Below are 14,002 nucleotides of genomic sequence, written 5' to 3' on the forward strand. Positions count from 1 at the left end.
TGGTATTTTATGGCAGGAACATGCAAAGGTCACATGGATTGCTTTTGAAGCTCCGGGGGGAATTCATCGCTGCATACTTGAGATATGTCTGTGTGCTAATGAGATGATGCCTCCCTCGGCGGAGGTGAGATTGGTCAAGTAGATGTGAAATAAGCTGCAGTCAGTGCAGTACCCTGGGCAAGATGTGCTCAGTGGAGCAGAGGCTGCTGTCAGTCCTGCTCCTCACAGAGTGGCTGCAGCCCGCCCTGGCAGTCTTGGGTGTCACACTCTGAGGCTGCTCCCATCCCACTGCATCCTTTTGGGATTCTGGGAGCCCCTTTTCCACCCTGAGGCAGCAAGCTGGCACTGCCCAGGCAGAGCCTGTTTCCAAGCAGCTGCTGCCCACCCACGTGTGTCCGTGTCCCACCGTGCAGGACACCCCAGGATAGAATTGTAGAATGGTTTGGAAGGAACCTTAAAGCTCATCCCATTCCAAGTCCCCTGCCATGGGCAGGGACAACTCCCACTAGCCCACATTACCCCAAGCCCTTGAACACTTGCAGGGATGGGGCAGCCACAGCTTCCCTGGGCACCCTGTGCCAGGACCTCCCCACCCTCACAGGGAAGAATTTCCTCCTAATATCCAATCTCACCCTGCCCTCAGTTTGAAGCTATTCCCCTCTGTAAAACACCACAAGCCTCTGGATCTGAGCTTATTTATCTCCTTAGAGTTACAGATAATCAATACCACGTGTAAATGAATGTGTTAATTGTACGTGATGTACTAATGTATAGATTAGCAGGGTTGGAGATGAGTGGGAGACTCTTAAGACATTTTCCCTCCACATTTTCAGCACAATCAGTTTTTACATCAAGTCGCTGTTTTGCTGTTTCCATAAATTCCTGGCAGTAATTGCAGTAGTTTCCAGCAATACTCCAGTTTTGCTGCTGATGGGGTGAGGAGGCTTTCATCAGGAGTGCTCTAGGACAGCCCTGTCAGAGCCGAGCATCGCTGCAGAGAGGCAGCAGCTTCTAAAGTGGCTTCTGAAACATTTTGTCATCATCTTAAATTTGAGCAATAATTGATGTCGGTGGGTGGCAGAAAGGGTGATAATTGGTTCCTGTAAATCTTTTAAAGTGCATTAGCAGGCTGTGTTTGTAACAAAATGTCTGGAGGTTTCACTATGAATGCTCAGTTCGCTGTTTGTGTGTTGGTCACGCTTTACACGCAGGGTCTGTTTATAAACAACATTGATAAAAGATTAATGTACAATTGCTGCATCGTCCAGGGGTTGTGTGTCTGCAGGTGCTGGGCTGGAGGAGGCTGTGGGAGTCCCAGCTGCTCTGGGGTGGTGTTCAGGTGGTTGGCTGTCATCCCCTGATGTCCCTGAAGGATGCCCAGGGGGCACTCAGCCCGGGGCAGGGTGCCTGCTGTCCCCACAAGTGCCAAAGCAGACCGGTTTGAAGTGGCTTGCCCGGGGCGAGCTGGGGGACCAGTGGGCTGGAAGGAGATTTCTGGAGTGTGTGGTCCCTGTACCATGTGTGAACACCCCATCCCATCAGGGACCTGTCATTCTTTCACCTCAGGGTTTCAAAGGCAGCCAAAGACAAGCCTACATCGTCTCACAACTGCTTTCCCTTTTTCAATTATAATTTTAAAAAGCAGTCATTTTGATTTTTTTTTAAATATATATATTTCCTGAAAAGTAGACTCCCAGGTTTATAGTCTGTGAATCAGCGAATGGCACAGCCTGCAGTCCTGATAGCTGTTTGTTCATGAGCTGTTTCTATCTCCAGGTATTCTCCACAGGGGGAAAGGATTTATTGTTTCAGTAAATTGATATTAGTGGAGCACAGTTCAGTCAGAAATAGGTCTCTATTCTGTGAAATGTGGCTCTCCAGCTATTTTTTTCCTCCCCTCGCAGTGAGTTGGCTCACACCACAACAAGGAGTAGCTGAGAATTCATTTAGCAGAAGAATATTGCTCCTTGATGCCACATAAATTACGATATTACAGGAATAATTATAAGGGAGAGCGGCGTTGTGTGGAGGAATGTGCCTGGTGCTGTGGGGCCAGCCCAGGAATCCCAGCTCCTTTGGGATGGAGTGTTAAAATTCTGTGTTTCAGGTGCTGTGTGGGCACTTGTGAGGGCTGAGCTGTGTGGAGTTGGGCTGGCCCCTTGGGAGCCCCTGGGATGATGGGGATGCTCCGCAGGGATCATGGCAGGCCCTGACTCAGACACACAGGCAAGACTTTTTTGTTTGGGGCAAAGTTCCTTCATGTTTTCTTTTCATGAATCAAATCTGGAGACTTCCTATAGTGCATCATTATCTGTCACCTCTTCTCCTCCATTTCTGAAGCAAGTCCCATTTTCTGGTGCTTCCTTTAGCTGGGAAGGTGCTACCCCAGAGCATCCTGCCCTGTGCAGAGAGGGGACAGATTTTCCCATCTGAGATGCCGTGGGAGGCAGCATTCCCTGGATTACTGTGATTCCCACTGTGGGGCAACACTGGGGTGTTCCAGGGAGGCTGGGTGGCCACATCAAAACCCATCATCGTTAATGAACTCAGTGTTAATGGGGAAAGGGTGTGGGTGGCCTCCTGGAAGGGGTGATGGGACTTATTCCTCCTGTGTTGGTGTTCTGAATTAAATAGCCAGGGATTATATTGGCATGGGATTGAATCCTCACCTCTGCCTGTGTCCCTCCAGACAGAAACTCTGAAGTTCATGGCTATCACTGCTGTCTTCTGTGAGGGCTCAGAAAAGCTTTGTTTTCTTGCCTAAGACCTTGGCACACCTTAACCAGGTGAAAATACTGTTCTCTTGGTCAGCAGGTAGAGTCTGCTGATGTGGTGATGGACCCAAATGTGGACATCCCTGGATTTGTTAATTGTGGCCAAGATCAGCTCTCTGTGTCTTTGCTTTCCTTCTCTGGGGACAGTAATAGTGTCACTTGTGCATGCACACTCAGAGAGTGTTTTGGTGGAGGATTTTTTTTGTTTGCTGGCTGGCCACGATCAATAAAGAGAGAGCTTTTGCAGCCAAAAAGATGACAATTTTATGAATGGAGTTTAGTAGCACAAACTTCATGTGATACAGAAGGAGATAAATGGAGCACAAATGGAAAAAGCACTTCACCCCCAGGCCCCATTGTTTAGTGTTTCATAAACGATTAATCGCTTCATCCCCATCAAGTGCAATTGTCAATTCAATAAGCTCCGAGGTGTTTGGGATGAGGCTTGGCAAACGCATTCCTAATGTAATTACACCTAAATGGAGCGTGAGAGTGCCTCTGTGTGTGTCTGTGTGTGTGTGTGTTGTGTGTGTGCAGGGGGACACATCCATACTCCCATGTAGGGCTGTAATAGCTGCATGCCACAGAGAGTGGAGAGGGAACCCCACTGCTCTCCCTCTGCCTCTGGCCTTCCTCTGGCACAGGAGTTTTGGGATCAGCATGAACTTTCTCCCCAGGGTTAAGCAGGTGATGGTGGAAAATTCAGGAGGAGTGCTGCTTCTTTCCACTCGAGGTGAAGTGGAACGGTGGCAATGCCAGCATGATCCTGACCCTGGGCAAGGTTGAGTTCATGATTCCTGTGGAAAACTCGCTCCCTTTCCTTCCTCATTTTGCCTGCAGCTGACAGCTCCAGAGCACAGGGCAGCTCTGGAAAGTGTGTGGGGAAAAGCACTGGGAGCACCTTGATGATCATTTTGCTTTCCAGAAGAGCAGAGCCTGAAATGTTGGGAGGAATGGAGTAACTCCAGACTGAGTAACTCCAGACTCCACTCTGGTGCCCAGGCTCATAGTCACAGATGGGGAGTTGAAACCCTGACCAAGAGGAGGATATTCTTGCTGGACTGGTTTAATACTCACATAAACTCATGTTGAGCAAGTGCACCTCGGGTGGTGTGTTTGTAAAGGGACTCCATTAAGGCAAAAATAATGCTCTGACTTTCTCTGTAACATGCAGGCAATGATAGGACAAGGGGAGATGGCTTTCGATTGAAAGAGGATCGATTTAGATTAGATACTGGAAATAAATTCTTCCCTGTGTGGGTGGAGAGGCCCTGGCACAGGTTACCCAGAAAAACTGTGGCTGGAAGTGTTCAAGGGAGCACTTGGACAGGGCTTGGAGCAACCTGGTCTAGAGGAATGTGTCCCTGCCCATGGAGGGGAGGCTGGAACAAGAAGATCTTTAAGGTCCTTTCCAAGCTAAACCATTCCATGTTTCCATGACATCCCACCGGAACGGTGCCAAGAGCAAGATGGTGGCTGCATCCCAGCCCTGGTGCTCAGAACTCACTGTGCTAGTGCAGGATGCTTCACATTGCTGAGCTGCAGAGGCCCCAGGCAGCCTGTGCCAGCCTGGGGCTGGGATCCCACGCCCATCCCGGGGCTGCTGTGGGATCAAACAGGTATCAGCAGGTTCCTTGGCATGTTGCAGCACAGCAGCCCGAGCTCTTGAAAGGGCTGTGATAGGGAACAGTGTTGTCTGTCTTAGATGGTATCTCAGACTCGACATAGACGTGTAAAATGCCAGGCTGGATGTTTGCAGGGACTTGTCAAGCCAAGGGAAACCGTGCCAGTGAAACATTGGGGAAGAGCTTAAAAAGGCAGACAATGGTGTGTTTGCTTGCCGAGCTCGCCTACGTGATGCTTTCCCCCTTGACAGAGTTTTTTCAGTTCATCAGTGGCTATGGGGAGAAAAGATGCAGCCTCTGCCAGCCCCATCCAGCCAGAGGTGCTGGGACCCCTGCAACTCGGGGCTTTAGAGCAGCCCAAAGTTCAGCCCAGAGCAGGGACATCACACTGTGGCTTGAGAGATGACCAGGATGCCAAATTTTTCACTGAACGTTTAGTTAGTAACTATTCCTTATGGGTTCTTCCTCAAGCCGTTTTTCCCCGTCTCTGCTTATAAATGAGGTATTTTCTTCCATTGCTTTGGAGCAAGGAGGGTGGACAGCAGTTTGGGTCCGGCTCCTCCACTGTCTGGCCAGTTGTGGATACTTCACACTAATGAACTACAAAGTCTAATTGTTTTGTATTGCATCCTGCTGGTACTTCTGTCCCTTCTTCTCTGATGACATAAAACTCATTGGGAGACAGGGTGTGTTGGGGGCTTAACTCTGCCTCTAACCCTTCATGGAGAACCTCACTCCTGCTCCTGACAGATTTTCTTCCTTGCCTGGAGTGACTTCACATTGCATTTACGGCACTAGGATTTTTGTGTGCAGGTGGGAGGCAGCACTTCTGGGACAAGCTTTCTGTGTGGCACCATTTTGGGGCTGCTGAGCTCCTGGTAGCAGCATGCCCTGTCTAAAAGGCAGCTGGGTATCCCACTCCTAGAGGTTGCTGCTCTAAAAAAACCTCTGCTGGTTATTGACCTTACACAGAGACTGGTTTGTCTCTGTGGAGAAAGCTCTGGTAAAGCATTTCTGCCACCTCTCTCCATTAAAGATCCTGGTGTGGAGGGAATAAAAGACCCACCTGGGTCTTCTGATTTCTAATTTCACTAAACCCAAACACAAAAACCCCCTCTCATTTATCCTCTTTCTGCCTTTGGCTTCAGTTTTGCATTTCCGTTTAATTGGCCTTAAAATGGTCAATTTTCAGTCTTAACAATTAAAGCACCGACTTTGTGTTGCCAAAGCTTGTCTGAGCCCTCTCTGCAGAGCGCATCTTTGCAAAACGTGTCTCCTTGAACATTTAAACTGTCAGCCCCAATTATCCGCATTGCTTCAGCTGAATGGCTTTCCTTCCTCCCAGCCAGCAGCAATATTTTGTTACTGTCTGTGAAATACAAACTGCATCCCCAGTTAGGAGCGGCCGTTTTCCGAATGGCCGCTGTTGCCTCTGGAGTCTCCATCTGCAGTGCTCAGCCCCTGGCAAAACGCTCCCGAGGGCGGGTGAGTCCCTGTGCCGGGGCTGCTGCGGGGGCTCTGCCTTCACGCTCTGCCTTCTGCCCTGCAGAAAAGCCCGAGCTGGACGAGATCACCCTGGAGCGAGTGCTGGAGGAGCTGGAGACCATGTGCTACGAGAACATGAACATCGCCATCGAGACCGAGGAGGGCTTGGGCATCGAGTACGACGAGGACGTGGTGTGTGACGTGTGCCGCTCGCCCGAGGGGGAGGACGGCAACGAGATGGTGTTCTGTGACAAGTGCAACGTCTGCGTGCACCAGGTGAGCCCCGGGCTCTGCTGTCACCCTCTGGCACCCTCCTCCTCTGGGTTCCTCCCATCCCTTCCCCTGGCCTGCTGTAGACACCTGGTGGGCTTTCCTGGTGTATCCCAAGGGCAGCTCCAGAGGAGTGGGGACAGCAGCAGGGTCTTGGATAGCTGGCAGACAGCAAACTTGCTTTTCTTACTTTCTTACCCCCAACTATTTATAAGTGCCCTCAGAAACACACAACCAGAGGTTGAAGTGCTCCTTCCTCCTTATTCTCTGGTCTCTGGGATATTTTATTTTGTCTCCTTGTCCTTTAGTATGCTTATCCTTCTTTACCCCATTTATGGAGCCCCAGTGGGATCTGTAGGTGACCAGCACTGTGTGCAAGACTTGGCAGGTGGCTGGGTCTGCAGTCCTGTGCTCACCAGAGGGGTGGGCTTGCACAGACCCCCCAGCTTCCTCCTCCTCTGCCTTGTCTGGGGAGTGGTTGGACCTTCCAGCTCCACCAGTGCGGTCTCACATTGCAGGTTTCTGCCCCAGCTTCCCCACTGTGTGAGCGTGGGACTTCATTTTATTTTGCTGCCTGGAGGAAAATAATTTTATTTGTAGAATTGAATGCTAATGCTTCAGGCTCTTGCTGGGGGGAGTCTGTGGGCCTCCTGCTTTTGGGGAAACCTTGACAAGGGGAAGGCAGCCATGTGAGGGTCTCCTGGGTCCCTTGTGGATTCAGGGAGGTTTTACTGGTCATGCTTCAAGAGGAAGCGCTGTGTAGTGCTGGGATGGCAGCAACAACACCTGGTCTTCACCCTCTGTGTGAACAGTTTTGGGTTTTTTTAGTTCTAAAGAGAGCCATTTGCTCATCTTCTGGGCAGCTTTTCCATCAGTGCTTCCTGGAGGTGGGAGAGCACTGGAGATATCTATAGTTGCGGGTGGTGGGTGTTTTGAATGGTTTCCATCAGTGAATCAGATTCCACAAAATACCAGAATGATTCAGGGTTGAGTTCGAGGTATTTTTTTGTCTTGGGTTCTTTTTTAACAAGCCCAAGTGGCAATGTCAGGCTGTGAGCTGGCATGAGCCACAGCAGGGACTCAGGAGGAGCCATGGCACCGTGTGGGCTCTGCTTTCAGCAGCAGCCCCAGTGCTGCAGAAGGGGACACAGCAGCCTGGATTTCAAGGCTGTTGAAAGAAAAGAGGGATTTTCAGTTGTTTTCAGGGAGCAAAGTCCAGCCCTAAGCCCTATGCCAGCCCATAAGCTGCCCATGATTTAATCTCTGCCCTGATTTACACCCTAAGCCACGAAGTCCAGAGCCACAGTGCAGGGTGTTATGTGGCATCATGGTTATCTAACCTGCCCCATGCCTTTGCCAGCACCATGTCCAAAACCTTCTGGGAATGGTGCTTTGGTGCTTTCCTGGAGGCATATGGGTGCTGGTGCTGTGGGCTTCACCAGAGCCATGCCTTGTCCTCCTGCATCCCCTTGGGAAGGGGCTCAGGACACACCCTGGTGGGTTATGGTGCCAGGTGATGTTGTACTCACTTCATCTGCATAGCACAAGCCATGAGGCTGGCTATTAATTGATTCCTGTGAAGTGAAGCTTTCAGAAAGCACGTGCAGTTGTCCTTTTAAAATTGTCAGCGAGGTGAAAGCATGCCCCCCACTGCTAAATCACAGTTCATTGCTCTCACAGTGACAACATCACACTTCTGCTTAGCATGGGAACCATCCACCTTCGGTTTCCAGCCACCATGCCATGGGCCTGTCATCACTGAATTCCCTTTCCCTGGTATGGCACATGGCTGAACCTGCCCTCTGTTCCATGGCCACACCAAGCTCCTCTGTGGCTTGGCATCCTCCCTGGTTTTTTGACATCTCGTTCTCAGGGATGTTGCACCCCAAATAGATGCAGCAATAAAAATAGCTGTGCTGCTCCTATTCAGCATTCCTCTGGCTTCATATTTCTGGAGCACCTTCTGCCTGGTGCTGGACGTGGAAGAGGGTGTTTAGCTGATAATGCACCTTGTTTCTAAAGCTGCTCCTTGTCTGGGATGGAAGACCTGTATTTGCTTCTCAGGAGCAGAATTGCACCTTCAGCTACTCTAAAATCACTAGAAATAAATAACCAAGATCCATGAGTCTGCTAGAGATGATCATAATTCCTGCTTTCCCCTGGATTTTGAGATGAGTCTGCCAGTTCATTCTGCTGCTAGTACATATCGGGCTGATTCCTGCCTGGTAATAAATCATATGTTTTATAAAACTGTGTTCCAGAAATGATTTATCTATCAGATTTGGAGGCACTGTGAAACACACAGTTAAGTCTCTTTGAACCATGTAGACTCGCAGCAATAATATTTCCTCCCTTAATTCCTTTTTATCCCAATAATCTGTTCACAAAATGGCTTTTTCCACTTGGAAACTGCTATCAATCTGTGATTTGGGGCAAACTAAAGTCATGTTGTAGTCTCTTCTGGGCCAGTAGAGACCAATGATGCACTTTTGCCAAGCTCACACATCTCCATGTGCCCCCTCTGTTCCTGTCCCCACCCACAGCACTGTCACATGCAGTGACAATGACCTGCAGCAGCAGGAGAAAAAGCTGCTCTTTTTGGAGGTAAACTTCAAGAAGTGGAGCTGATGAATGCCTGGGCTCAATTTGCAGCCACCAGTGCTGGGGGTCCTTGTCAGCACTGGCTGCTTGCCTTCTGCAGGGATGTCAGAGCAGCCAGATGTAGAATTAATTACATCTCCTCGCTTTAAATAGGGACACAGCCCTGTGTAAGTGCCCAAGGCAGTGTGTTGCCCTCTGAAAACCCTTTAAGTGTGAGTTATCAGGACCTGCCAGTTAAAAACTGTCTAGTTTTAGCAGTAGCTGTTTAATGCAGTCATAAATCATGGTGAAAGTGGGAAGTATTTATCATTATGTGATATGGCTTATCATTTGGCTCTTCCCCAAGTACGGAGGAGAAATATTTATAAAACACTTTGGCTTCTTGGTGTTCTGCATTACCACAGCTGGTCAGGGAGCTCCCTGGGCAGCCTGAGTCTTTCAGGTCTCACTCTCTTGGCTGGAGACTTGTCTGTGCCCCCTTTAGATGTGTCATCCTTAAGATTTATTATCCTTTTTGGTTCCTCCCATCTCATTTACATTCATTACTATTGGCTTCCCCTTTTTGCCTTTCCGTATTTATTTTTGCTTCCCCTTTGGGCTGTGCTGGGTCTCTAACCAGTGTGGTCAACTTTCTCAATCGTGGGCTTGTGGCTTTCCAGCCCTCAGTGACCTCAGAAGATTTCTCTGCACAGCGTTTCTGGCTTTTCCCAGTCATCCTGGGGCAGGAGGGGGCAGGACACGAGCGGGCAGATGTCTGCACCGCAGAGCTGCTGCTGCTGCTGGGGGCTCTGCCCACCCCCACCTGGAGCCAGGCGGGTGCTTGGCATGGTGCACAGCACATTTTTAGCTTTTAATTAAAACCCAGGACACACCATGAGCATCCGTGTGAAGACAGGGAAGGTAGTGAGGGAAACTTCAGCTCCCTGCCTGTGCTGCACTGACTCTGCTGTTCACTGGGGTGCAGCGGCACTGGGAGAGCTGGGAGTGACGGAGCAGCTCTGGGAGGGTGCTCATCCCGGGCTGCTGGATCATTCCTTGTCCCGTGTCTCCACAGGCGTGCTATGGCATCCTGAAGGTGCCCATTGGGAGCTGGCTGTGCCGGACCTGTGCCCTCGGCGTGCAGCCCAAGTGTCTGCTGTGCCCCAAGAGGGGGGGAGCGCTGAAGCCCACCCGGAGCGGCACGAAATGGGTCCACGTGAGCTGTGCCTTATGGATACCTGAAGTAAGAGCTTTTCCAGCCTCCTCCTCACGCACGGATGGGGGTTTCAGGTCTTGGCCCAGGGTGTTTGTTAAAGGTGTAAATAACAAATGCAGTTTGGCTCCTCAGGCTGTGTCACAGCCACAGCGCTGGGCAGTTATCTGTGTTTAATTAGCAGCCAAGGAGCTGCTAATTAAAGGAGGGCAGAGAATTGGGCTGCAAGGCCACAGAGGGAGGGGCATACCTTTGAGCAGAGTAAAGCTAATTTCATATGCCCATCTGAGATACACTCAGATGAGGAATTAATGCAGAGGAAAAAACAACATAAATTTTTCCTTCTTTGTTATCCAGATTTGTTTCTGGTTTGGGGAGTTTGGTTTTTTTTTCCAAATTACAACTGACCCTGAAGAATAAGAAATATAATCCATCCCTCATTCAGACTGTCACAGACACCCCCTTGTAGGAGATTTGGGACCATAGCTGATATTTACAACTTGTGTTCTGTCTTGTGGCCAGGTTAGCATTGGATGTCCTGAAAAAATGGAACCCATTACGAAGATCTCACATATCCCAGCAAGCAGATGGGCTTTGTCCTGCAGCCTCTGCAAGGAGTGCACTGGGACATGCATTCAGGTATGTAACTTGGCACTGGAGAAACTCAGAGCTCCAGGGCTGTACCTGTATCAGCCACTGGAGAGTCTTGAGATGCTGAAGGACATGGTCTGCATGACTTATTTCTGTTCTGAGTAAACCTAGTGACAAGAGCCTGTCAGGCATCATCAGATGTTGTTTGCAATCATTTAATGCACTGAGTGCTAGAAATCTAGATTAACTTTATTTGCATAACACAGTGGTGTTGCTGTAGTGACATTAATTACTGGGACTGCAAGTGACCTTGATTTAGATCAGAAACCTCCAGGAGAAGGGCTTTCTGAGGCTGCCAGGAAAGTGAGGTGCTCATGGGATACATAACACAAGCATTTCACAAACCTCAGGGGGTCAGCCTTTCAGTTGTGGGGATATCAGGGTGCACCAGGGTGGGATGGTCCTCACTGACCTGCTGGCTGGGAAAATAAAGTACTTCCCATGTATTACATTTCCACATTTTCTGTTGTGCCACCCCTAAAGAAACCACTGCAGATACCTGATTGCCTGCCCTCCCCAGAACAGGAGAGGCAGAAATTCTGTTTTCAGATAGAAAGCAGGATTCTCCAGGCTTTTCTATTGCAAAAGTGGGACATAGCTTCTCACACCATGATCTCTGACCTTGGGGAGCAGAGCAGAAGCTCCCACCCATAATGCAGCACTCCTGGTGTGAGGGCATTTAGGGAACCCTGCTGAACCCCCTGATTCCCTCTCCTTCCACCTGCTTGGCCTGATGTTTTGGTAGTGCCAGAGAATAGCCATGAAGCTTTGAAAAATTGAGAGAAATTTAAGGATTCATGTGATCAGCTCTGGTACCTCAGCAGGAGCTGCACACTGGGAGTCAGTGTGTGCAGCAGTGACCATGGACCAGGAGCTGCTGGCTGGTGGCAGAAGGACAGCAGGGATAGGAGCTCTGCAGTGCTGAGCTGTGTTTGTGCTGTCATCTTGGGTTTAATACCTTAAAGGCAGCTATTTAAAAGTAATCCCCATAGTTTGAAATGAAATCTCACAATGCTTCTTTAAAGCTGTCGCATTGAGTCATTTTTTGATGGCTCTGGGTGCTTATTCACCCTGCCAGATGGAGATACTGTGTCAGAATGGCAACTGCTTTCAAAGAACAGAGGGGCAGGGAAGGAAGCAAACAGGCTTGGCAGCATCAGAAAGAATTCAGTGTCTCTCAGGCTTCATCCTCTTAGTGCCATCATGACATGGGAGCTGTGAGATCCTGGGTACTGAGTGGATTTGCATTAAAGGTCACCTGAGACAGAACTGGAGCCTTGCTGCCTCATGTGCTGGCAGCTCATGGTTTATAAGTCTTCATGAGATTGCCCCTGGAGCATTTGCCGAGGCCACCCTGCCGTGTGCAGGATGGCTTTGCTTCAAGGAAAAGGGGGAGAAGTGACAAAAAAGCAGGCAGTGCCTTTATGTAAGGGTTTATGGGGTAAATTAACACCCATAGGTAAACAAATACGCTCTGTACTCATCCATGGTACAGAGCTCTGTTTTGAAAGCTTATGTTTGTGGAGCATATTTTGTGGAGCATATTTTATGGAGCATATTTTATGAAGCATATTTTTGCTAGTGCCTGTTTATACAGGTGGGATCTACCCTTGTCAGCATTTTAGGTTTGTGACCCAGCTCTGAAAGGAGCATGTTGTTTTCTGCAAAAGCACTGGGTGTTTGTTCCTGGCATCAGCAGTCAGGTGCTGCAGGTGGGCAGGTCTGCAGAAAGAAGAAAGTTGCTTCCAGGAGAGGGTTTTCCAAGTGGCCAAGAGGGTTTTATGAAGGTGATATCTGGGAGGCAGGCTGGAGGAGTAGATGACTGTCATCCAAGCAGGGCATCTCAGAGGCAGCACTGCAGCTTGAGAAAACACCCACCTCAGCCACATTTGCAGAGACAAACAGGAGAAGTCTTTGTAGGGACCTCTGTGTGTGGAGATGTTTTTCCCCATCCAAATTTGACCATCAGAAGGGAAAGAAACTCAAAGAAGCCTGAGAAAGAGCTCCTTGCTGCTGTCCATGCCTTTTGCCTTGCTGCTGCATGTAACTCAACCCCTGCTGTCTGGTACAGAGCTGTGAGCCCAGTGTAACTTGGTGTGAGCCTAAAGTACTGGATGCTGTGCAGGGATGCAGCTCTGGAGACACCCTTTGCCTGACTCCTGCTCAGGGGAAGTCATTACTTCATGGTGGTTCTTGTGGTCAGACATCAGGAGATGCCAGAGAGCTCAGAATGCAGGAGGAATTTTCTTGTTTGCATTTCTGAGATGGAAAAGAGAGTGCCAGGAGCCAGGCTCTGGTGCAGCCTGAGTCCTGACTATGCTTTTTTGGGACTCCACTCCCTCCTCCTTGCTTGTCAAGAGTGACTGGAAGAGCTCACCGAGGCAGCACAGAATGCCAGGGCTCTCTTCAAGCTTGGCAAGCTTCTCCAAAGAAGTCATCATCTTCCAGCTTTCTTTTTGTTGTCACTTTTTGGAGAAAAAGCCCTTGGAAATGTCTTCCATCACTCCCTCATTCATCATCACTTCTCTGCCCACTGCCACCCCCTCCCATTAAGCAAGCAGTGCCCCTGGTCCTCATCCACTGGGATAACTGGTGGTTCCCAAAGCTGTCTTCTGCCCATTGTCCTGAAAAGGCAGCACGTGGCACCAGGGGTGAGAGCAGAGTGTGTTTCCCGTGCTGCCCCAGTCCCATCCATCCTCTGCCCCTCATCCTCCGAGGAGTCTGTGAGGCTGAAATTGCCATTTTTAGCTGAGAAGCTCTACCAGGCTCCAGACCATCTGTGGTCACAAAAAATCACATGGTAGTTTTTTAAGGATGCAGAAGTGTTGTGTCTGATGGCTTGGCCAGTGTTCAGCACCGGTAATTAATTTTTCCTTCCTGAGCTCCCCTTGCAGGTCTGTTGAAGGAGCTGCTTCCTTCCCCTCAGCCCCAAACTGCAGCAGAGCACCACTGCAAGCTGCTAAACTTCTGTTTGGATGACCTTGGCAACTAAAATCATCTCTCTGTTTCTTCCCAGTAAGAATGATTTTAGGACTAATTAGGAGCCCACGTTAAATCTCTGGGGCAGTTTTTACCCTCTCTCTCTCTCACAATTTTATTTGGTAATGGATTTGCCTGGATAAGCAAAATGTGCTGAAGTGCTTGAATGAAAGGTGCTGTAAGATAATGAAGCACAATCGATAACGAAGCTGGGACTGCTCCAGTCTTTGAGCCTGGTTCATTCTGTGTGGCAGATCCCTCCCTCCTGCCACAAGTGGCTTCATTCCAGCGCCATTCTGGGATGGATCAATATGTTTTTATTGTTAGTTTATCCAGGGTCCCTCAGTGGCTGTAGCCAACCAGGTATCTTTCTTTGTTGCCCTGTCAGCTGAGCTGCCTAATTATTTTCTGTTTGCATTTTGGGC

At 49.4% G+C, this 14,002-nt stretch overlaps 1 protein-coding gene across 6 annotated transcripts in view; it reads left to right on the forward strand.

The window, feature by feature from the left end:
- JADE2 (jade family PHD finger 2) overlaps positions 1–14,002 on the forward strand; it is a 70,516-nt gene that overhangs the window by 41,147 nt on the left and 15,367 nt on the right. For all 6 annotated transcript variants that reach the window (XM_039701750.1, XM_039701751.1, XM_039701747.1 and 3 more), the window contains 3 exons: positions 5,949–6,160; positions 9,810–9,977; positions 10,470–10,586. In XM_039701750.1, coding sequence (XP_039557684.1) covers positions 5,949–6,160; positions 9,810–9,977; positions 10,470–10,586 — 497 coding nt within the window. The remainder of the gene's footprint in view (positions 1–5,948; positions 6,161–9,809; positions 9,978–10,469; positions 10,587–14,002) is intronic.

Source organism: Passer montanus, unplaced genomic scaffold (genome assembly GCF_014805655.1).
Source record: "Passer montanus isolate IOZ18808 unplaced genomic scaffold, ASM1480565v1 scaffold15, whole genome shotgun sequence".
In the NCBI taxonomy this organism is placed as follows: Eukaryota; Metazoa; Chordata; class Aves; order Passeriformes; family Passeridae; genus Passer; species Passer montanus.